Raw genomic sequence first — 24932 nt, forward strand, 5'->3', positions numbered from 1 at the left:
ATTATTTATTCATTTTAATATTTTTGTATTCTTTTTAAGTATGTGTTATTTAATTATAGTTAATATTTAAGTTAATATTACTTTTAACATATTTTAAAAATTCGATATTTTTTACAAACTATATTTTAAAAGACGATATTTTGTGTTCGATATTTTTGTACTTACCTGTTTGTAGATAGGGAGTCAATATTCTGACCTTCGTTATTTTTGTTATCGATATTTAGTCAGTGATCCCAAAAGCTCATGACTGACATAGAAATTGCAGTTTGTAATTTGAAATGCAGCAATTTCCCACCTCACCCTCCGCGATGATTTATACATTTAAGCTGTTGATTTTTGCTATCCTACCTTCAAGTCTACCCTCTCTATTCCTTGTGAGTATCTTGTACAACTCACGGACTACCAGAAGAATCCTTAAGCCATGATTCAGTGATCACCAATATATTTATTTTGTCCATCTAGTTGGCAATGCTATTTTTTGGCTCGGAGTGGAACTGAGCGCATCCTCAACAACATGCATTTGACCACCGTGCCATGCGCCTCACCATATTGACTCAGTTTAATATTTAACTCTTCCCTCTGACCACAGTTGATTCTTAATTTCCACTGAAGTAGCTCCTTAAGAAGGTTTAATGTTGCATATTCCTCATACAGACCATTTGCAGCTCCAGAAGAGACTTTCTTGAGTAAACCAAATGCCTGTATTCCTAGCAGCCTACTCTTCCGGTTTCCAGATGGGCAAAGACTGGCTTATCTTTGGCAGGCCAAGAGCTAGCTTGCTACGAGAATACGCAGCCTTTCTGTTTACCCCATTGGCCAATTGAACTTGAGTGTGAAACTAGACTGCTGATCATACTTTTATCATAACATACTAAACAGATGGAGGGAGGCGGACAAGTTGACTCTAACGCTACTCACACACTTTTATAAACATGGAGATACCGCTGCTAGGTAATGAATCCCAGATATGAGATAAGAATGCAAGACCTCCCCTCTGTCCCAGAGCTATAGATACTGCTGCTAGGTAATGAATCACAGATTAGATATAAGAAACTAGAGCTCACCTCTGCCCCAGAGCTAGAGATAATGCTTCTAGGTAATGCATCCCAGTGAAGATATAAGAAAGCTAGAGCTCACTTTTGTCCCATAGCTAGAAATACTGCTGCTAGGTAATGAATCCCAGTGAAGAGATAAGAAAGCTAGAGCTAACTTTTGTCCCAGAGCTAGAGAAACTGCTGCTAGGTAATGAATCCCGGGGAAGAGATAAGAAAGCTAGAGCTCACTTTTGTCCCAGAGCTAGAGATACTGCTCCGAGGTAATGAATCCTCGTGGAGAGATAAGAAATCTAGAGCCTACGTTTGTCCCAGAGCTAAGGAAACTGCCACTGGGTAATGAATCCCAGATCAAAGATAAGAATGATAGAGCTCACCTTTGACCCAGAGCTAGAGATACTGCTGCTAGGTAATGAATCCCAGTGAAGAGATAAGAAAGCTAGAGCTCACTTTTGTCACAGAGCTTGAGATACTGCTGGTAGGTAATGAACACCAGTGAAGAAATAAGTAAGCTAGAGCTCATTTTTGTCCCAGAGCTTAAGATACTGATGCTAGGTAATAAATCCCGGTGAATTGCTAAGAAAGCTAGAGGTCACTTTTGTCCCAGAGCTAGAGATACTGCTGCTAGGTAATGAATCCCGTTGAACAGCTAAAAATGATAGAGCTCACTTTTGTCCCAGAGCTAGAGATACTGCTGCTAGGTAATGAATCCCAGTGAAGAGATAAGAATGATAGAGCTCACTTATGTCCCAGAGCCAGAGATACTGCTGGTAGGTAATGAATACCAGTGAAGAAATAAGAAAGCTAGAGCTCATTTTTGTCCCAGAGCTTGAGATACTGATGCTAGGTAATAAATCCCGGTGAAGAGCTAAGAAAGCTAGAGGTCACTTTTGTCCCAGAGCTAGAGATACTGCTGCTAGGTAATGAATCCCGGTGAAGAGATAAGAATGATAGAGCTCACTTTTGTCCCAGAGCCAGAGATACTGCTGGTAGGTAATGAATACCAGTGAAGAAATAAGAAAGCTAGAGCTAATTTTTGTCCCAGAGCTTGAGATACTGATGCTAGGTAATAAATCCCGGTGAATTGCTAAGAAAGCTAGTGGTCACTTTTGTCCCAGAGCTAGAGATACTGGTGCTAGGTAATGAATCCCGGTGAAGAGCTAAAAATGATAGAGCTCACTTTTGTCCCAGAGCTAGAGATACTGCTGCTAGGTAATGAATCCCAGTGAAGAGATAAGAATGATAGAGCTCACTTTTGTCCCAGAGCCAGAGATACTGCTGGTAGGTAATGAATACCAGTGAAGAAATAAGAAAGCTGGAGCTCATTTTTGTCCCAGAGCTTGAGATACTGATGCTAGGTAATAAATCCCGGTGAAGAGCTAAGAAAGCTAGAGGTCTCTTTTGTCCCAGAGCTAGAGATACTGCTGCTAGGTAATGAATCCAGGTGAAGAGCTAAAAATGATAGAGCTCACTTTTGTCCCAGAGCTAGAGATACTGCTGCTAGGTAATGAATCCCAGTGAAGAGATAAGAATGATAGAGCTCACTTTTGTCCCAGAGCTAGAGTTACTGCTGCTAGGTAATGATTCCCAGTGGAGAGATAAGAAAGCTAGGGAGGGCTCACCTTTGTCCCAGAGCTAGAGATACTGCTGCTAGAAAATGAATCACAGATTAGATTAAAGAAACTAGAGCACCTCTGCCCCAGAGCTAGAGACACTGCTGCTAGGTAATGAATCCCAGTGAAGAGATAAGAGAGCTAGAGCTCATTTTTGTCCCAGAGCTCGAGATACTGCTGGTAGGTAATGAATACCAGTGAGGAGATAAGAAAGCTAGAGCTCACCTTTGTCCCAGAGCTAGAGATACTGCTGCTAGGTAATGAATCCCGGTGAAGAGATAAGAATGATATAGCTCACCTTTGTTCCAGAGCTAGAGATACTGCTGATAGGTAATGAATCCCAGATCAGAGATAAGAAAGCTAGAGCTCACTTTTGTCCCAGAGCTAGAGATACTGCTGATAGGTAATGAATCCGAGATCAGAGATAAGAAAGCTAGAGCTCACGTTTGTCCCAGAGCTAGAGATACTGCTGCTAGGTAATGAATCCCGGTGAAGAGATAAGAATGATATAGCTCACCTTTGTCCCAGAGCTAGAGATACTGCTGATAGGTAATGAATCCCAGATCAGAGATAAGAAAGCTAGAGCTCACTTTTGTCCCAGAGCTAGACACATTGCTGCTAGGACATGAATACCGGTGATGCGATAAGAATGAAAGAGCTCAATTTTGTCCCAGAGCTAGAGATACTCCTGCTAGGCAATGAATCCCGGTGAAGAGATAAGAATGATATAGCTCACCTTTGTCCCAGAGGTAGAGATACAGCTGCTAGGTAATGAATCCCAGTGAAGAGATAAGAAAGCTAGAGCTCACCTTTGTCCCAGAGCTAGAGATACTGCTGCTAGGTAATGAATCCCAGTGAAGAGATAGGAAAGCTGGAACTCACTTTTGTCCCAGAGCTAGAGATACTGCTGCTAAGTAATGAATCCCAGTGAAGAAATAAGAAAGCTAGAGCTCACTTTTTTCCCAGAGCTAGAGATACTGCTGCTAGGTAATGAATCCCGGTGAAGAGATAAGAATGATATAGCTCACCTTTGTCCCAGAGCTAGAGATACTGCTTCTAGGTAATGAATCCCGTTGAAGAGATAAGAATGATATAGCTCACCTTTGTCCCAGAGCTAGAGATTCAGCTGCTAGGTAATGAATCCCAGTGAAGAGATAAGAAAGCTAGAGCTCACTTTTGTCCCAGAGCTAGAGATACAGCTGCTAGGTAATGAATCCCAGTGAAGAAATAAGAAAGCTAGAGCTCACTTTTGTCCCAGAGCTAGAGATACTGCTTGGTAATGAATCTCGGTGAAGAGATAAGAATGATAGAGCTCACCGTTGTCCCAGAGATAGAGATACAGCTGCTAGGTAATGAATCCCAGTGAAGAGATAAGAAAGCTAGAGCTCACCTTTGTCCCAGAGTTAGAGATACAGCTGCTAGGTAATGAATCCCAGTGAAGAAATAAGAAAGCTAGAACTCACTTTTGTCCCAGAGTTAGAGATACTGCTTCTAGGTAATGAATCCCAGTGAAGAAATAAGAAAGCTAGAGCTCACATTTGTCCCAGAACTAGAGATACTGCTGCTTGGTAATGAATCCCGGTGAAGAGATAAGAATGATAGAGCTCACCTTTGTCCCAGAGATAGAGATACAGCTGCTAGTTAATGAATCCCAGTGAAGAGATAAGAAAGCTAGAGCTCACCTTTGTCCCAGAGTTAGAGATACAGCTGCTAGGTAATGAATCCCAGTGAAGAGATAAGAAAGCTAGAGCTCACTTTTGTCCCAGAGCTAGAGATACTGCTACTAGGTAATGAATCCCGTTGAAGAGATAAGAATGATATAGCTCACCTTTGTCCCAGAGCTAGAGATACAGCTGCTAGGTAATGAATCCCAGTGAAGAGATAAAAAAGCTAGAGCTTTGAAACGTCAAAGAGTAGGTTTTTGAAGTGTTCAGAAATTTTTGGCGCTCAACTTATCACGGTAGAATATTAAATAGGTTTGGTGTCAAAGTAGGTGCTTCTTGGACAGAGGAAAACCTTAACCTCTGTGAAGAAAGAGGTATGAGAACCCCTATCTTATTATGACTGGGCAAGAATCCAGAGCACACTATATACAATTAGATATCGGTCATCTGTTTAACTCTTCTCTCATTAAGGATAGATCAACCAAATGTATTTTCTCAAAAAGTTTTTATTGTCATCAGTGTTCCCCACTTGGGAATCACTCTGTTTTTCACTTAGCCTACACGTGTTTCATCACAGCATGTGGCTGTGAATCTTCAGGGCTATAAGAAAATAATAGAAAGCAAAAAATGATAAAATGATAAAAATAAGTGGACACAGGTACGTGTGAAAGGAGAAGAAAGGGGGCACCAGTGCAGTGGAAACCAACACAGGAGGGGCATGAGTAGAACAAAATAGGGGGGGGGGGGAAAACTTTTAGTGACTTTAAGCACCAGAATTTTATTTCGCTAGCATTTCCATTTCATAATGTCAGAGTTAGTGACATAGAGTAAAGTGTCGTGACATACGGCGCATTTTTAGAAAAAATAGACATGTCCTGATTCTTATCTGAAATTAATACCAAGGTGCGTAGTGAGGTGACTTATTTAAATAGAAAATTAGAAAATTAACATTTTACACTCAGATTTGACCTACAACAAAGAAATATTTATATAGCTGAAATGACTACGTATGCACCATACTTGTGATTGGCTGTATGCTGCTTCAGTGACAGTTGAAGTGGCGAGGGTTTGAAAGACCAGCACCACATGTCTTTGATGACTTTTTAAACTCAATAGTCCATGGTTAATTATAAATGAACACTCCGACATTTGTTAAAAAGACATCTATATCTGTAAATAGCATTGGGTTTGTACTACGAAAATTGTAATCACACGAGTATATAACATCACTCCTTAAAACTTCGAGCAGTTATACCTGTTCGCAAAACTAGTTTATACATTCAGTAAATCTCACGTTTCTAAATAAATACATTAGTCATGGTGAGGCGATTGAGCTGGGGTGCCCGAGTAATGATAATGATAATCTTGAAAAAGCCACAAGTAAATGCCTAAATAAAGCCTTTATACTACTCTCACCACTATTATTAAGTACAGAACCCTGTATCAAGGAGGCATGTGGTAGCAATAAACTATGTCGCTTCACTGAGGTATTATGTCTCATGAAAGTCGCAACGAGCCGATACCTAGTCTAAAGCCAAGAAAATTTCTTACTATTGGCTATTATCTTTATATCATCCCTGGCATACGTTAAGTTCACAAGGTGAGCCGTGTCACTATGAAGAGGTAATGGTGGTCACTTTTATCAGGTCATATTTACGAAGATTTAGTTGTTTTTCGGCCATTCTAGCAATAAGGGAGGTTTAAATGTGCAGCTGCGAAAACAGAATAAGGGGAAAGGAGTTATTACCTGATCTAAACGATCGAGGTGCGTGGTCTGTAGAAAAAACAAGAAAGGAGGGCGGGTTTATTGGTACATACTCTCCTCGTGAACATTCTCACGGAGGAAGAACCCCGTTTAACGCTGATGATATCTTTCACTTTATTTCCAGCCTGATTACGGTTTAAATTGGAACCTTGAAACCTTGACATTTATCAGCAAAGCTTTTCGCTCACGGCAACCTGACATATTGATTGGTGCCGCGTACCTGTCTGAACATAATATACCACCCGATAAGGACCGGGTTGGAATTATCACCGGTTCCCCGGTGAGTTTATTTGACCTTCGAGCCATCATTTTTAAGAACACGAATTAGCGTGTCTAAATAATGTACCAATAAACCCGCCCTCCTTTCTTGTTTTTTCTACAGACCACGCACCTCGATCGTTTAGATCAGGTAATAACTCCTTTCCCCTTATTCTGTTTTCGCAGCTGCACATTTAAACCTCCCTTATTGCTAGAATGGCCGAAAAACAACTAAATCTTCGTAAATATGACCTGATAAAAGTGACCACCATTACCTCTTCATAGTGACACGGCTCACCTTGTGAACTTACCGTATGCCAGGGATGATATAAAGATAATAGCCAATAGTAAGAAATTTTCTTGGCTTTAGACTTGGTATCGGCTCGTTGCGACTTTCATGAGACATAATACCTCAGTGAAGCGACATAGTTTATTGCTACCACATGCCTCCTTGATACAGGGTTCTGTACTTAATAATAGTGGTGAGAGTAGTATAAAGGCTTTATTTAGGCATTTACTTGTGGCTTTTTCAAGATTATCATTATCATTACTCGGGCACCCCAGCTCAATCGCCTCACCATGACTAATGTATTTATTTAGAAACGTGAGATTTACTGAATGTATAAACTAGTTTTGCGAACAGGTATAACTGCTCGAAGTTTTAAGGAGTGATGTTATATACTCGTGTGATTACAATTTTCGTAGTACAAACCCAATGCTATTTACAGATATAGATGTCTTTTTAACAAATGTCGGAGTGTTCATTTATAATTAACCATGGACTATTGAGTTTAAAAAGTCATCAAAGACATGTGGTGCTGGTCTTTCAAACCCTCGCCACTTCAACTGTCACTGAAGCAGCATACAGCCAATCACAAGTATGGTGCATACGTAGTCATTTCAGCTATATAAATATTTCTTTGTTGTAGGTCAAATCTGAGTGTAAAATGTTAATTTTCTAATTTTCTATTTAAATAAGTCACCTCACTACGCACCTTGGTATTAATTTCAGATAAGAATCAGGACATGTCTATTTTTTCTAAAAATGCGCCGTATGTCACGACACTTTACTCTATGTCACTAACTCTGACATTATGAAATGGAAATGCTAGCGAAATAAAATTCTGGTGCTTAAAGTCACTAAAAGTTTCCCCCCCCCCCCTATTTTGTTCTACTCATGCCCCTCCTGTGTTGGTTTCCACTGCACTGGTGCCCCCTTTCTTCTCCTTTCACACGTACCTGTGTCCACTTATTTTTATCATTTTATCATTTTTTGCTTTCTATTATTTTCTTATAGCCCTGAAGATTCACAGCCACATGCTGTGATGAAACACGTGTAGGCTAAGTGAAAAACAGAGTGATTCCCAAGTGGGGAACACTGATGACAATAAAAACTTTTTGAGAAAATACATTTGGTTGATCTATCCTTAACGAGAGAAGAGTTAAACAGATGACCGATATCTAATTGTATATAGTGTGCTCTGGATTCTTGCCCAAAAAAGCTAGAGCTCGCCCATGTGCCAAAGGTGGGGTTACTGCTGCCTGGTACTCACCTCCAGCTCATATATGAGAAAGAGTGTTCACTTTCCTGCATGACTAAAGCTACAGCTCACAAGTCACGACTCAGGGCTCAGAGATCAGAAAGCTAGTGCTCGCCCATGTGTCAAAGGTGGGGTTACTGCGCCAGGTAATCACTTCCACCTGAGAGATCTGAAAGCCCGAGCTGACATTTTTCCTAGAGCTAGAGTTACTTCTGCCAAGGTGTGACCTCAGCTCAGCAATCAGAAACCCACACCCTTGCTGCCACAACCAAGTTCTGAGTACTACTGCACATCTATCAAAGCAGAAAATATTCTGAAAATTCAGATTGACAGTTTTTTGCTCTGATTGCTCCAGTACCATTTTCACATAAATGTATTGCCAGTTGTATCACTGACTGCATTTGTTAATTCCAAGACATGTGTTTTTTTTCAGGTGCGTGGAAGTATGGCTATGAATATTGTCAGCACCATCATTACTATCCCGGCGATAATCATGACCTCCATTGATATCATTCTTGTGTCTGTCAACTCGTATGAATCTTCCGCTTGTGACATGTACTTCCCTGGCAATGATGGGCAGTCTTGCCGCAGCTACCAGGCCGGCCTGGTGGTAAGTGTTGAGTCCTCCACGGAACTTCCTCCCCATGCAGTGGCGTGGCCCAAGATGATGTAGCCTCCCCTACCTGCAACATAACCGTCCTTCTTCCTCACCCCTCATTAGAAAACATATCTCGGGCTGAAATTCAGTGGCATTCCCAATAAAGAGTTTGTTTTTCTGAAATAGTGATCAATGTGGAAAGGAGATTTAGAACAATATGCTCACATTGTAACATCAGTCAAAAATGTAATAATCTATAAATACCTGTTCCTGGGAGATGGTGTCTTGTGGAATTCATAGATAACCTAACCTTATGCTCATGAGCTGCATGTGTAGTACAGTAGTAGCTGGGAAGTTCAGGGCCCCTAAGCCCAAGGATCTGTGACTGACCAATACCCGGACAGGTGGAGCCAGAGGTTGTCCTGTATGTTGGCTGGGAGTCATAAGTAGCCTCTTTCATTAGTCACCATATTGTAGTCGTCACATTACAGCCTGGAATTACTAAGGGTTGTTGGGAGATAATGGGGTAGACGTTTGCAACGCACCGGTGTCCTGTTGCAATGGCAGGTGAAACACTGCAGAGATTTGTCTGAATTTGTGCCACATGAGTACTTGCACAAAACCATAGTGAAAAGCCCCTAGGAATCCAGGAGCCTGTCGCGGGCAGTCTGCCTGCAAATGTTCTCACCTGATCTCTACATTCTAATTGTGGGCCCCTGAATTTGACCACCTCATACCTAAAAGAAGATCTGCATATCCATAAAAATCCTTCAGTCACCCTTTGAACGTCCTTTAACCACTTCCTGAGTATCACTCCATCCAATCATCGGCAGCTATGCCCTGCCTGTGCCCAATCACCATAGCATGCGTGCCAGGTACATATAAAGCCAAGGAGTAAATCTGGCTGCATGGGGGCTTATGTTAGCCTCTTGCCCTCTTCTGAGTGGAATAAAGTACTTTACTCATTTTCGGGAAATGGTTTGTGTTTTCCCTTCAACTAATAGTTACCTTTAACAACCATTGCAACTGCCCTCTGTCAAACCTCAATACGTCTTGATAGCATCCTCACAGAGTGATTCACTTCCTTAAGCCTCTCATTTCTCTATCAACTTTAGCCGGCCACTAGGGATATCTCTTCAAAATTACTTTTCTATCCATTCAATGAGCATATAGGGCACTTTCTGTGTGTTTCCCTTTGTCTAAAGTAAGAAAAATGTTGTTTAAATGTTTCTTCGACAAATAAACAATATTGTCTATTTAGGGTCTGACTCCATGCTCCGTGGCTTAATGTTGCCTTATAACTAGCTCTTGGTGGTCATTTCATATTGCTTTTTTAACATTCTCAATCAATGATTGTGCTATGCAATATTTTGTGTAACAATCGCTGTTATGAACTTGATGTTATTGTCCTTATTGCTCTGTCTCTTTACCTTAGTTAGAATATACCATTGCGGGTGCCAACGAGCTACAAGCTATCACCGCTTCTTGACTTCTCACAATGACAACCTTCTAAGGGATGACTGTGATAAAGTCCATGCCAGTAGATTTTCGAGCCATCTCTTGCTCCAACTTATGCCTGCTTAGGACCATAAACAAACCTAAAAACTCAGAATGGACAACCAGGTGTGGTAAACAGATTAATGAGCTGTGAGCCTGATTCACAAAGGCAACTTACACTTTTATGTAAGTTTACGATTGCTTGCTATTCACAACGGACAGTCCTATTATTTTATGTACGGAAATTCCACAGTCATAAAGATATTACTCGTAAAATTCCTTTGCGAATAACATACATTCCAAAACTTACACAAAAGTGTAACTACCTTTGTGAATCAGGTCCTAGGATCATAAGAAATAGCATGTAGGGACCTGAGTTGATCAAAGCTGCCAGCTTACTGAAACCCATAAACAGTGTGCCAGCCTCTCACACTTCTCTATCCATCAGATTGTTAACGACTGTGTCTGATAATGCGATAACTGCACCTCAGTAGTTGATTGATACTACCTGGTAACACTTCTCACAGAGGTTCAAAACAAAGACAGCACCCTACATGATGTGCCATGCTACATATGTGGTGAATCAGGCCAATAGTCTGATATAAATGTTACAGTACAATACATGAGTAATGGACACAAGCACTTTCCGGATTAGACAGCACAAGTATATATACAGAGACACTGTAAGGGTCACAAGCGCTAATTCCTAGTAGCATACACCAGTTAGGTCAATTAAACATAATCTTACACCTTCACAGCATTGAGAGATCCTTGTGAATAGTGGATATTGCGCTATAGATCTGAAAGAGACACGTTAGTGATAGATTCCTTACCTTAGAATATCCCCAGGCATCAGACTGAATCTGGAAAGTTTTTCATCAGCAGTACCCCTGCGCTTCGGTAGGTGGCGTCCTGCGGCTCCGCGTCCGTCGCTGGCATCGTAAGCACCAGGATGATGTCACGGAGACTAGGATAATGTCACGGAGACTACTTAGGCGCCACCCATGCACGCTGACGTCAGTTTATTCTTTTTCCGCGCCAGCAAGCGGAGATCCGGTTAGAGTACGTACCCTTGTCACTTTTTGACTAACTTTTTGAGACTTTTTCTCTACCTCTTTTGAGTCTTTGACTCCTGGTGTCACGTAGGGATGCCTGGATTTAAATCCTGCGGGCCTGTTGCTGTACGATGTCGGTGGCCGACCCCCATGGCCTTTGTCTCTACTGTCTGGAGCGCAACCATGTCTCCCGGTCATATTCCGACTGTCTGGCCATGGCTCCGAAGGCTTTGCAGGAGCAGTCCCGAAAGCTGCTGGAGGCCAGGCAGTCGTCTGCGTGCCGTTCGAGGTCCAGAGGTGGTTCAAGGGACCGACCACGGAGCCATCATCATCGCTCCTGTGGGTCAAAGTCTTCTCCCCCTGAATCGGGTAAGAGACATCACAAGGAAGAGTTGAAGAAGGGTGTTTGCTCTCCGACGTCCCCCTGTCGGTCTTTGACGCGGAAGAAGGGGTCAGGGGTCCTTCCCCTGCAGCTCCATTGGAGCCTGGGAGTCCCGCAGCTTACCCACCCTATCCAGGTCCGCCGGCGTCTCCGGCCCTGGTGCAAGAGTTTCTTACAGCCATGGACCACCTTTTCAGGGTTAGGGCTCCCGCTGACGCGCCTTCGGGCCCCGCGGTCCCTATGGTGGGCCCTTGCTTGCCACTGCCTCTACCGTCTGCTCCGGCTCCGGCCACGGTGCCACAGGATCCTCAGCCGGCAGCTCCGTTCCCGGCACCGATATGGGCTCCGTTTGTCCCACCTCCGCCTTGCAAGAGTTTCCAGGCAATTTTGACGCGGATTGGGACCCAAATTGGGACATGGAGCTGGGTCGGTTTCCCGGCACCATTCCTGATGCACGTTGGAGCATTTGTTTTCTCTTGTGCCTCCCCCGCCGCTGCTGCCTGTGTCTCCGGCCATGGAGGTGGGGGATAATTGGGAGGGGTCGGAGGACCCTCTTGCATGGCAGTGCGAGTCTGAACATGAGTGGGCAGAGGAATCAGAGGATGCAGGTGGCCTTGACTTCTCCTCTAGGCTGGGATTTATGTCTCCTCCCGCTGTCATGGAGGAGGGCGCCACATATACTGTGGTGCTCCGTAGAGCAGCTGAGGCCCCTGACCTCGATCTGCCTCTGTCACTCATAAGGCAAACCTCCTTACTGAAGTGCTTCAAACGGCGGCAAGTTCTAAGGAACCTCTGCTTCCGTTCAACGAGGCCTTGATGGATGTTTTGTTGAGTACCTGGTCTAGACCGGCCACAGGGGTTCCTGTGGATAAGAACGTGGCCAGGCGTCATCGCTCGGCACCGGGTGAGCCTGCCTTTTTAACAAATCATCCGACTCCAGAGAGCCTGGTCATCCAGGCCTCCATTTCCCAAAGTGCATTCCCTACCGCCCCGCCAGATAAGGAATCGAAAAAGCTGGAGCAGTTTGGCAAGAAGTTAATTTCCTCTGCCATCTTGGGGCTGTGGTCAGTCAACACCGCATGCCTCTTGGGCTGCTACTCACATGCTGTATGGGACACAGTGGCGCAGACACTGCCCCAGTGCCCGGAAGAGGTTTAGGCTGTACTTTCCCAAGCTGTTGCGGAGGGGAAGAATGCCGCGAAGTTTGAATTCAGTGTGGGCTGAACACCGCAGACTCTTTAGGGAGAGCGATCTCCACAACAGTGGCTCTGCGTCTCCCTGCCTGGCTGCGGTCCACTGGGTTTTCGGGGGATGTCCAGAGTTCCCTCATGGACATGCCTTTTGATGGTACTCGTCTTTTCGGCGATAAGGCAGACAGTGTGCTGTAGCGTTTCAAGGACTCTTGGGCTACGGCCAAGTCCTTGGGTCTCTCCTCCACACGCCCGGCCACGTCTACCTTTCTTTCCTTTCGTGGCCACGGGAGGGGCGCCCCTACATGTTCATTCAGCCAGAAGCCTGTGCAGAACCAACCTCAGCGCGGCCGTGGGCTTGGAGGCCGACCGTCGCGGCACAGGGTCCAGCATGCTGGTCAGTCCACCTCCGCTCCCCCAGCATCCGCTTCAAAGCCTTCCTAGTCCGAGCCTTGGGGTGCAACCCACGTGTTGGGCGGCAGGATTTAACATCACCTCCCCCACTGGCGTTCTGTCACTTTGGACAGGTGGGTGGTGCAAATTGTCCAAAGGGGTTACTCTCCCCCCTTCAAGCCGCCACCCAGTCATGCCACCTCAGTTCCACCGCATGTCGGGGGACTACTTTGCGCTTCTTTAACTGGAAGTTATGGCCCTCTTGGCTAAATGGGCCATTGAGCGCATTCCTGGGCCAGAAGTTGGACGTGATTGTTACCCCCACTACTTTTTGGTCCCGAAGAAGAACAAAGGGGGCCTGCGCCCTATCTTGGACCTCAGGAACGTCAATCGCTTCCTCTGGAAGGAGAAGTTCTCTGACTCTGGCTCAGGTCTTGGCAGCCCTCGACCCTGGAGACTGGATGGTAGTGTTGGACTTTCCAAGGCGGCACTTGCTCTGCGACGCTTTTCGTCATGAGTGAAGTTGCGGTCTGTTGTACACCTATACCACTTCTGCCCAGAGTGCTGAGGAAGATTCGACGAGACCGGGCCCAAGTTATCCATGTGGCTCCGGATTGGGCACAAAGATACTGGGATCCCGAGCTACTCAACATGACGATCGATCCCGCGATCCAACTGCCTCTTTGGGAGGATATTCTGTTGCAGCAGCAGGGGAAGGTCCTCCACCTGAACCTGTCCAGCCTCCACCTCCATTCGTGGAAATTGAGCGGCGACAATTGACAGCGTTCAATCTTCCTCTCTAAGTCTTTGATGTCATTCTGGCAGCCAGGCGTCACTCCACTAAAACGAGAAATGCCTGCAGGTGGAACAAATTTGTGGCATGGTGCACATCAAAGGCTGTGGATCCCCTTTCTGCCCCTCTTTCCGAGGTCCTTCTGTTCCTTCTCTGTTTGGCCCAGCAGGGCTCTGCTCTGGGCACTATCAAAGGTTATCTTTCGGCCATCTCCGCCTTTCTATGGCTTCCAGATCAGCCCTCTCTTTTTAAGTCCCCGGTTGTTAATCGATTCCTCAGGGGAAATACACTCACGTTTCCTCCTGTGCCTTTCATAATGCCTCAATGGGACTTAAATCTTGTTGTGACCTATCTGATGTGCGCTCCCTTTGAGCCCCTTCATAACTGTCCTTTACGTCTTCTCACTCTGAAGATGGCTTTCCTGGTAGCTATCACCTCTGCCAGAAGAGTGAGTGAGCTCCAGGCTCTTTCTTATAAACCTCCTTTCTTTCTGTTTATCCGGACAAGGTGGTTTTAAGGACCTGTCCTTCTCTCTTGCCAAAGGTTGTTACGCACTTCCACATCGGGCAGACCATCACTTTGCCCACCTTCTTTCCGCCTCCGCACCCTTCAAAAGAGGAAGAAAGGCTCCACAGTCTGGACCCAAACCGTGCTTTCTCATTCTATCTGAAACGCACACAACAGTTCTGGGTGGATGACCAGCTCTTTGTTGGATACGGTGGCGCCAAAAAAGGCCAGACCGTGCACAAACGGACCATCTCTTGGTGGGTCGTTCTGTGCATCAAAGCATGTCACTCATTGGCTAAGAAGGAGCTTCCTGTGGGGCTGCGTGCCCATTCTACCAGGGCAACAGCAGCTACTACTGCCTTGGGATGCGGCGTTCCCTTGCAGGACATTTGCCAGGCAGCTACGTGGGCCTCGCTGCACACGTTTGCCAAACATTATTGCCTTGACAGTCAGGTCCAGAGAGACGGCTTCTTTGGCCATTCTGTTCTCTGTGACTTTCTGGTGTAATCTTGTTCGCAGACTTACCAACGGGGTTGGTATTGCTGGGGTATCTATTCTAAGGTAAGGAATCTATCACTAACATGCCTCTTTTGGATGCACAAGTTACTACTTGTGTAATGATATATCTGTAAGAGAAATAAGTTAGTGATAGATTCCTTACCGCCCCACCCATCCTCCCCGTTCTGCAAACTGATTTCTAGGGTTAAGGTCATCCCTTTCAGGGCCCTGGTTTCATGACACTTGTGGTCAGTTTCTTGCAAGGCTCTGCGTTCCTGGCGCAGAAAAAGTCATGTACAGAATTGACGTCAGCGCGCATGGGTGGCACCTAAGAAGTCTCCGTGACGTCATCTCGGCGCTTACGACACCAGCGACGGACGCGGAGCTGCACAACGCCACCTACCGACGCAGGGGTACTGCTGACGAAAAACTTTCCGGATCCAGTCTGACGCCTGGGAATATTTTAGGGTAAGGAATCTATCACTAACTAATGTCTCTTACAGATATATTGTTACACAAGTAGTAACTTGTCCATTAGCGGTCATTAATATAGCCTTATAGCTCACTGTAGCGGGCTATACCAGCTTTTAAAGGCCTGCTGCAGCGTTAAAGACCCGAGCCGAAGGCGAGGGACTTTAACAAAGCAGCAGGACTTTAAAAGCTGGTATACCTCTGCTACGAAGGGCTATAAGGCTATTAGAACATTCTGCCACTAGAGGGCAGCATGTTCTAACAAATAAAACAAATCCTTCAGGGAGCGCGAGGGGATTGACATCCCCTCAGGTTCCCCGAGGCCTTTGTTCACAGCCAGAGCTGTGAACAAAGAAACATTGGAATGTTGGAGCTCCAGGCTTATACCAGCTATTATAAGCCCGGAGCACTCCTTTTTTTCAATGGAGCTACCAACATTTCAATGTTCTAATATAAATTCAATTTAAGCTTATAGTGAAGTAGACTCTGTAGCATGGAGTCGACCAGTGAGCTCTCATCTTTCTTGTTTATGTTGTTTATTCCTGTTCACGGGAGACCCCACATTCTGATGGCTCTTAAGAGTACAGATCAAAATATAGGAGACACAAGATATCTTATCGATGCAGTATTTCAACAGACATTCTTCTGTGGTATCTCCCAACACCTCTTCCTCATATGTACTTCTATGTTAAGTATTGCCACTACTCCATTTGGATTCTATTTCAGGCGCAGCAGCAAGGCGTTGATGCATTGGCTCTGATATTCAACATGCTGGAGCTCTGCATCACATTGTCAACCTCCATTTTTGCTTGCAAGGCTGTGTGTCAATGCTGTGGTGCCTCCAAAGTAACACAGGTAAATAAACATTGTGCAGAGTGAGTCTGTTGCTTGCACCCTCCTGTTTAGAATCTTTCATCTTACATTTTTCATGTATAATCGTATTGCTTTGCCTGCTGAAGTGTTTTTTTTTTCCTTTTCTTTTTCTCCAATCTCTATACCCTTTGACCTATTGAATCTTTCCTGTCTTAAACATGATAAACTGATCTCCCAAAACGTATTTTCTCCCACCTTGGTCTTTTTTCTTTCTTTTTTTTCTTTCATCCTTTCTTTCATTTTTTTCTTTCATCCTTTCTTTATTTCGTTCTTTCATTCTCTCTAATGTTTTAATTCAACATATCTCTTATATTTTTGACCCCTTCTCTTGCCCAAAAGTATCCTTCCATTTATATATTATCAAACTTCTCTTCAACTTTGTCGCTTGTGATGAAGTCATTCTACTCTTTCTCCTCAAATGATTGGCTGATTTGCTTTACCTTCACAGTCAGTTCTTAGTACCTGAAATCTCTGCCTTTGGAAAAGTCCCTAATCTTTATGCCGTCTCATACCCCTGAACATGCATTAAGTCAATTCCCATTGTAATTAACCCCTGAAGCGTTCCTGGAGGGACGCATATATGCTCATTTGTCTAATGTTTGCTCGTTCATCAGATGTTGCATCTGAAGACTCAAACATTTTCGCGTTCATCAGATGTTGCATCTGAAGACGCAAACATTTTCGCGTTCATCAGATGTTGCATCTGAAGACGCAAACATTTTCTCGTTCATCTAATGCTTGCTATTCGATGCACACTTGTACACTTCATATCAACCAGTTTCAAATGAAAGTTTGATTGTGCTGAATGTCACATTGATGAAGTTGCCGCTGTGATTCCAGTGCATCCCTGTGGCATTCCACAGCACTAGCGGTGGTTTTGTTGAAGCTCACCAGAAAGAATAAGAATGGTGCAGGAGCTGGTGGGAGTGAACATCTGCTTGAGTACATCCAAATAGTGATGACTTGATGAGAAAAGTTCGATTTTTGGATCATGGGTGAAGCTTATGTGAATGTATAGTTCTTTTGCAACATACAAAAGGCTTGGCTTAGAATTGAAGCTAGCTGGGTCTTCAGAGACCCTCTGATTTTGAACCAATTCAGGATGTACATTTTCCTTAGCCAGTGTGATTACTTTTGCTTCTCTTATGCGTCATGAAATGAGAGGTTGGTTCAAAATGTTGTTCTCATTTGACAGTTTAGCCCAGGTTCCTTGGTGTCACAGTTGCATGTCTTTAGTCTTAAAGTCAGTGAACTAGACCTAAATATAATTTTAAAGGTCAGTGTAATCAAGACCCTGGGCGGCTGGGTCTTATGGGAATATGTCTTATGTTGTGTGTCTATAGAGCACTTTGGGAAGTAATTCACTGTACTTGCTCTGTGTGTTTTCTTTGTAACCAGCTCCCCGGTGACTGTTGCAAAGGTAACTAAAAATGTGACCAGGAGAGTAGGACACACCCCTCTTTGTTGTAAGCCTTGTTAGGAATTGGGAGGTCTTAGGGAAAATAAGTCATTGCTTTGTAGTGTATGTTCCGGCTGATGCCTTAGAGCAGCAGTTCTTCACCTTTCAACTACTGAGAACCCCCACTTAATCATTTCTGGATTCTAGGAACCCCCAATGGATCATTGCTTGAATTTGGGGACCCCGCACTGAGTCATTACTGTAATCTGGGGACCCCAGCCTAAGCAATTTTTATGATTTGAAATGCAAAACAATATAGCACTACTGAATTATTTTGCTTTATTCAAAAACAAATATACCAAATCTAAATTTTAATGGTAAGGTTAGAGATTTACTAATTTCAGTCCAGGCCACCCATTATCCATACTATATTTTGTTTGATGCACTTGCATTGCTCCCACAAATTAATATATCAACTTAATTTTTAGCCTTCGATTTTCAAATTCCTTCACATGTTTTAAAATTGTCAATCTTGCTTTTTTATTTATATACACTATATTAATGGTTAATAATATTTAATTTTCTTAGCAATCGCAGACCCCCAAGTGTCCCCAGATAACAGGCTAGGAACATTGGTGCCCCTAAGGGCTGGTTGGGGGGTATTACGGTGGGGAGCCGGGTGTGAGGATCAGTATACTTGAAGGAGGCGAGAAGGACAGCTCTAGTTGAGTTTGAACACCCAAAATATGATGAAAGATGTTGGGTGAGAGGGTTGGTGAAATGATTATCTTTATTTTATTATGATAAGGAGGGTGGCAGGAGTATGCCAGGGTATACTGCAAGTAGTGTAGATGACAGATTGTAAATGTATTGATGATCAGGAACTATAACGTTATAGGTGTTGAGGCGTCGGGTTGAACAGGTAAAAGGTAACAAGGGGAGCGTTAGGGACAAAATATTAGTGTAAACAGATGAGAAGAAAAAGGCTGTGAATTCTGACCCTACAGGTACTTTTGTAGGCGGACAGTATGGAAAACTGGTGCATACATGAAAGCATATAAAGGAGCATAGGACTGTGATGTAATATGACTCTGAAGTTCCAAATACCTTTATAAATCTAATATCATTAAAAAATAGATCACTAACGACCAGTCACCATAATAGTAAATGAGGTTTGGCTGTTGATGGATGACACCAAAAGGCTGATGAATATTTAATCATAAATTGTTTATTTATGCCAGCTGAGATAGAAACCCACTTGTCACAACTTCATGGCTTCTTATCATTGTTTCGTTCCTGTCTCTGTTTACAAAAGCTACCATCTGTCTTCTTCAGGACTTGAGAATTCTCTGTTTTTAGGTCTAGCATCAGCGCGCTTGCGCTGTTTGCAAGACCTGATGTAATCCCTCTATACGAAGCGTAATCCTGCCTTCTGCTTCAATTGGGTCAGTCTTGCCTCACTTGCAGTTGCCGGCTCCTTATTGGTTGCGCTCCCGAACTTCACTTGTTTTTTTAGTTCAGGAGCACCGCACCGGTCAACTACAGTTAACTTATGCTGTTGTTGTTTATGAGATTCTTTGGGCACTACTTGTTTTAAATTTACCGCTCCCCACTCTCTACTCCTGACCGGTTGCTTGTAGCCGGCTGTAGTTTTCATAGTGTTTGTAAGCGCCACAGGGGCATGGTGACCATTCTCGCATACCACTGATACATAATATTACAACTAGGAACAGGAATGCAATTTTTTTCCACACCACCTCTTAATTGCGATTCCTGATTTGCAGACATGTCCCAGTGATACACTTCATGTGTGGGTGTTTGCTTCATGGTGATCTTTCCCTGTGTGTGTGTATGGTTTTTTTTGCCCCCCTTTAACCGGCATACATTTTTAGGTCGAGGACCGAAAGGCTGCGCTTGCGCAGTCTCCGGTCGGAGATTTAATGTTTTTTAGTACGGGGCTTGAACCTGCCTCTCTCCTCCATCTCTCCTCCATTGGCTGGCTTCCTAAACAGAGGCCAGCCATTGGAGGAGAGGGGCGTCACTCCAATCAAGCCCCGTCTCTTTCGGATTTGGGGGCGTATTTTTTGCGTTCTTCCTACCTGTGACATCATCCGTCACTCAGAACGCCAAAACACGCCCCCGAATCCGAAAATGTTCGGAGCTTTGTGGCCGCCATTTTGCTGCTCGTTAAGATGAGGTCGGCCGCTCTCGCTGTCCGCTGTGCTCGTTCCCGCCGTTCGTGTCTTTTTCCTGCCCCCCTCCCGCTGATGAGGTCGGCCGCTCTCGCTGTCCTTGTTCCCGCCGTTCCCGTCCCCTCCCGCTGTCCGTGTCTTTGTTCCCGCCCCCTCCCGCTGATAAGGTCGGCCGCTCTTGCTGTCCTCGTTCCCGCCGTTCATAGAGTGGCACTTTTCTGGGGCAGGAGCGTCTCCTCACCTCTGCTTTCAAGCTCCTTTTGCTTAGCTGCACAGCACTCCAGCTGGCCACTGGCTCCCGTCACAGGTGGCGTGAGTGGGCAATGATGGTGGCAGGGAGCACACTGCAAGCGCAGTCAGCAGACCCCAACGGCTGTCGTATAGCGCGGCATATGAAGTGACCTTTGCCTCTGCGGTCACCTACAGCTGCTGTCCGTCGCGGGCAGTACGAGCGAGTATTATAATGGCCAGCAGGCTGCAGTTGAAACTGATAAAAAGAGTCCCAGCAACCGTGTGTTAATTGTGAACAGGTGCGCATATACCGGTTATGTTGCAATCGGTACTGTACATGCAGGTAGCGGAGTTCACCCAGACCGCAAATCTCCACGCACCTCGCAGGCAGTGTCGCACGCAGAAACGAATTGGGCAGAGCCGCAGGCCTCCACAAATGCGGGCCGCAGCAGGGACCACAGTCCGGGATCGGAGCACTCACCGCATTGGATAGTTCTTTCAAATACTGCTCTAGATCTTGCGAAGGGAAATGTTCAAGATCTCAGATTTATCTATATTTATATTGAAACCGGATACTTAGAAGGCCCTCAAGCATTCCCAGAGTACTTACCAGTAGAGAGGTCTCGGGTCTGTCAGTGTCAGTAAGACCTCTGCAAATATGCAGATTTTATGCCCCCGCATAAATCACCGCCACAGCGACTTCCCTCAAGGAGGGGGACACTGTCCCAGTTTCCAGAAAAGTTATTGAGTGTTAGGGTTTGCACTAGTAACTGCAAATTCTCTGTAAATGTCTTGTGAGGCATCTGGGCTTGGAGCCTAATTTGGTTTAAGTGATTTTATCGCATTCAGAATTTCTTGCTGGGAGATCGGTACCGTCAGCATGTTTTTCCTATCCGCTGGGTCTGTAGGGTGTGCCTGGTCAATAAGGTAAGAGGCTTATGGCGTCCAGGTTTTTATTGCCTGAGGAATAGAGCCGTCTAAAATTGCAGAAAAGTGTCCTGCTTTCCCTTCTAGTGTTTAGCTGCTCTACCATTGGGTGCATGGAACTGAAAGACCAGGAAATGTTAATGTGTCCTCCTCTTCGGCAGTATATTTGGTAATTATCTGGCATACATTAATCCTGAATGCGCCGTGTTGCTAGGTCTAAGTTCCGTTAAAGGAAGCATGTCCATATTTATTCAAAAGCCACATAGTTTTTTACACTCTGGGCCAGTGACACCTATAGAGACTTAAGCGCGAGCCATCTGTGAGTGGGAAGCCTAGTTGCTATGCCAACCAGAGGGCCTTCCGGGCACTCCCACCACGAAACGGAGGGGCCGCGAACAGCCCCTCGAAAAGCCCCAGGCGATCTTTGGTAGAGTGAACGGCGGCTGTCGCAGCTCTGTGGTGAAACAAGATACGGTGTCAGGTAGGATAAATAGTTTATTATTGCTCTTACTACCGTGTGGTGCAATAACCCTGAGATACTAAGGAGGATGAGTGGCTGAATGCTGCAGGGACTGCTCTTTGGTAAAATGATCATCTTAGGGAGTACGCATGCTTGAATGTGAGTTGCCTCTCACTGATCCAAGGTCTAATTACCCTGAGATGTTACCCTGATTGCACTCGTTTTTTTCTTGCCTTCTGCCCCCTGATTGCACTCATTTTTCTTGCCTCTGCCACCCTGTTTGTGCCGTTTTTCTTGCCTCTGCCACCCTGTTTGTGCTTGCTTTCTTGCCTTCTGCCCCCTGATTGCATTAGTTTTTCTTGACTTCTGCCCCTGATTGCACTCGTTTTTCTTGCCTTCTGCCCCATGATTGCACTTGCTTTTCTTGCCTTCTGCCCCCTGATTGAACTCGTTTTTTTCTTGCCTTCTACCCTCTGATTGCACTCGTTTTTCTTGCCTCTGCTCCCCTGATTGTGCCATTTTTCTTGACTCTGCTCCCCCTGATTGTGCCATTTTTCTTACCTCTGCTCATTCGATTGTGATGTTTTTATTGCCTTCTGCCCCCTGATTGCACTCATTTTTCTTGCCTTCTGCCCCCTGATTGCACTCGTTTTTCTTGCCTTCTGCCCCCTGATTGTACCATTTTTCTTGCCTCTGCTCCCCTAATTGTGCCATTTTTCTTGCCTCTGCCCCCCTGCTTGTGCTCATTTTCTTGCCTTCTGCCCCCTGATTGCACTTGTCTTTCTTGCCTTCTGCCCCCTGATTGCACTAGTTTTTCTTGCCTCTGCTCCCCTGATTGTGCCATTTTTCTTGCCTCTGCTCCCCTAATTGTGCCATTTTTATTGCCTCTGCCCCCCTGATTGTGTTATTGGCAATGTAAATGACAATGCCATTTATTTATAATTTTAAAAAAAAGTCATGAGCAATGCCAATAGCTCTACCTTTAATAATGCCGAGACCATTGCATTTTAAATGCTTGTTTATTTTATGCTACTCTTCAATGTGGAAGAACAATGGTTTGTTTTAATGTGCGGCCCATGTGGCTTCCGTGGTCTGTCTCTTTTTCTTTTGAAGGAGGTGCCGCTCCTCGACAGTCATTTTTATAGTGTTTGTAAGTGCGACATGGGCATGGGCTAACACTTCTAGAAGCCCTGATGAAAAAACAAAGCCACTTATTCTGTTTTTCTCAAAATGATTGAAGGCAATTACAGCCAGCTAAGGAGAAACATTTTTTCATTCCACTTAAAGCCATGCCTCCAGTATAATGTCTTCCTGCTGTAGAGGGAGAACAAGTTTACTCAGGCCATCATGCCTGCCAACTTGAACAACAAGCATTGCCAAAGCCAATAGGTTTTTCCTATGTGAAATCTGTTGGCTTCGGAAATGTTTTTTTTTTTACATATTGCATAGCAGTTGTGTTTCAGAGAAACATTACTTCATGTAAAAAAAAGTGCCAAGATGTGCACACCATTGACTGCGTCATAGTGCTTTTTATTTTACTATAAGCCATGTTGCACAGCAGCTCAAGTGCTGTGTAATATGTAAAACAATTGACAGAGCCAATAAATTATGTAAACACGAAACCTGCTGGCTTTGCCGTTGCTGTTTGTGGTTGGTTGGAAGTGGCCTGGAGTGCCTTGAGCAGCTTGGTCAGGACTAACCCTGAGTGGTGATCGCGGAATTGCACTACGCTGAGCTACGCTAAGTGCAAAAAAAACTCTGTCACAGTACACTGAGCTCGCAAGCAGCGGAGTACAGTTGAAAAATGCTGTTCGCAGTGAAGGCACAGTGCCGGTGCTTGTCTGCACCGTGCAATCATTGCGAACAGCACCATGCACAGCGCAAGCTTACCTTTTCTGTCGCTCAAGTAGATTTTTACTCGAGCGGGCTTTCTCAACGCGAACGGCCAGTTTCTCAATGTGAGCAGTCACAAGCATAAGTGACAACTCGCAATGAGAAACCTGACCCCCCACATTGAAAAAACTCACAAGAGGTTTATTTTCCTCTCTAGCACTCACCAACTTGACGTTGGTTAAACGCAAGCGAGGAGAAGAACTCCTCTGCGCAAAGCAGAGCTTTTCGTAACTCTGCGAGCTCCGCAAAACGCAGAGTGTAGGAAACTCCGCGAGCGAAGTGGAGTTCACCACCCAGGTTTACTCAGGACATGGCTGCAGCTCATTTAAAATAAGCATTTGCAATGCACTAGGTCTCACGTTACTGAACGTTTGAGCAATTGGTATTGCATTAATATTTGCAATGCCAACACCTCAAACTTTAAGTAATGCAAGACCTATTGCATTGCAAATGCTTTTTTTTTTGCCAAGAACAGTTTTACCGGAAGCCATTTCTACATGTCTACACCCTTTAGCCTCCTTCTCCTCATGTGCTGCTAGCCTGCTACCGAATCTCACAGGAAATCCACTCGTCTCTCCTACTGCGTTTACACTGCTCGGGCATCAATATGTTTTGGTCATCGCTCTGATCACCACCCTTCCTGTGATTGGCTGTCCATAGATTAATTTTATAACAACGCCACTGAACAAAACCTACCTCCTTTATTGTATTTATATCCCTGTTTCTATCAACCTTCTCATCTGCTGTGTTAGAAATATAATACCAGCATCGCTATTATCAAATGCCTGATGCGGTCCTTGCATCATCCTAGCTGCTCTCTACTGAACTGTCTCTAATCTGTCTCTGTGCTTCTGGACATATGCCCCACATAGCTTGACCCAAAATTCACTGATGTGTTACAAAGTAGTGGTATCACTCCCATGCTCAGCTAATGGCGACCCTCTGATTCCCCGTTCCTACTCCCCAAGATAGCTGTACCAGCTGTGATTTTATTTTATCATTAAACGCTATTGGCACCAGGTCCAGACCCTGCAGATTTCCCTCCTGTGTCTTCACCTCATTGTGCACCCCTATCCTGACTTTGCAGCCGAAGACCAGCCAAAGAGCTGCCCGTCTGCGCCCGTCCGCGACAGGACGAGGCGACGGGGCTGGATTCTCACATCATGCCGCCCCTTCGTGCTGACACACACATCAGATATGACTCCTCATTCCTGACTTCACTGAGGCAACTCTCCGTCCCATGTTATGCAGAGGGTAACAGACCCTGTTTTAACGGCCCGTTCTCGTGCAACAAATGCCATTATACTTCACTGCTGTTAAACAATTCTTGTAAATCTTTCAATGACCTACAATGTATCCTTATGAATGTCCGCTCAATGCCTAAACACCAAACTGAGATCTGGGACTTATTACATTCCTTGTCCCCAGACCTATGTTTCATTACTGAAACTTGGCTAAAGCCCCATACAGTGTCTGCCATTGCTCTGGGAGTGCCTATGGGGTACAAACTTCACCACTCTGACCGCCCTGATAAAACTGGCGGTGGCATTGCCATAATTTACAAAGAGTCTATTAAATTGGACCTCTTATATAGACAATGTTGCAGAGATATGGAAATAATAGTTTTTAGAATTATGCTCCCCAACAGAAAGACCATCAAAGGAGCACTTGTTTACCGCC

General features: G+C 44.8%; 1 protein-coding gene across 3 annotated transcripts in view; it reads left to right on the forward strand.

Annotated features, from left to right (window-relative positions):
• LOC147740920 (membrane-spanning 4-domains subfamily A member 4A-like) overlaps positions 1-24932 on the forward strand; it is a 200401-nt gene that overhangs the window by 169909 nt on the left and 5560 nt on the right. For all 3 annotated transcript variants that reach the window (XM_086952209.1, XM_086952207.1, XM_086952208.1), the window contains exons 5-6: positions 8327-8503; positions 16004-16132. In XM_086952209.1, coding sequence (XP_086808335.1) covers positions 8327-8503; positions 16004-16132 — 306 coding nt within the window. The remainder of the gene's footprint in view (positions 1-8326; positions 8504-16003; positions 16133-24932) is intronic.

The sequence above is a fragment of the Lissotriton vulgaris genome, chromosome 1_1 (assembly GCF_964263255.1).
Source record: "Lissotriton vulgaris chromosome 1_1, aLisVul1.2, whole genome shotgun sequence".
Lineage (NCBI taxonomy): Eukaryota > Metazoa > Chordata > Amphibia > Caudata > Salamandridae > Lissotriton > Lissotriton vulgaris.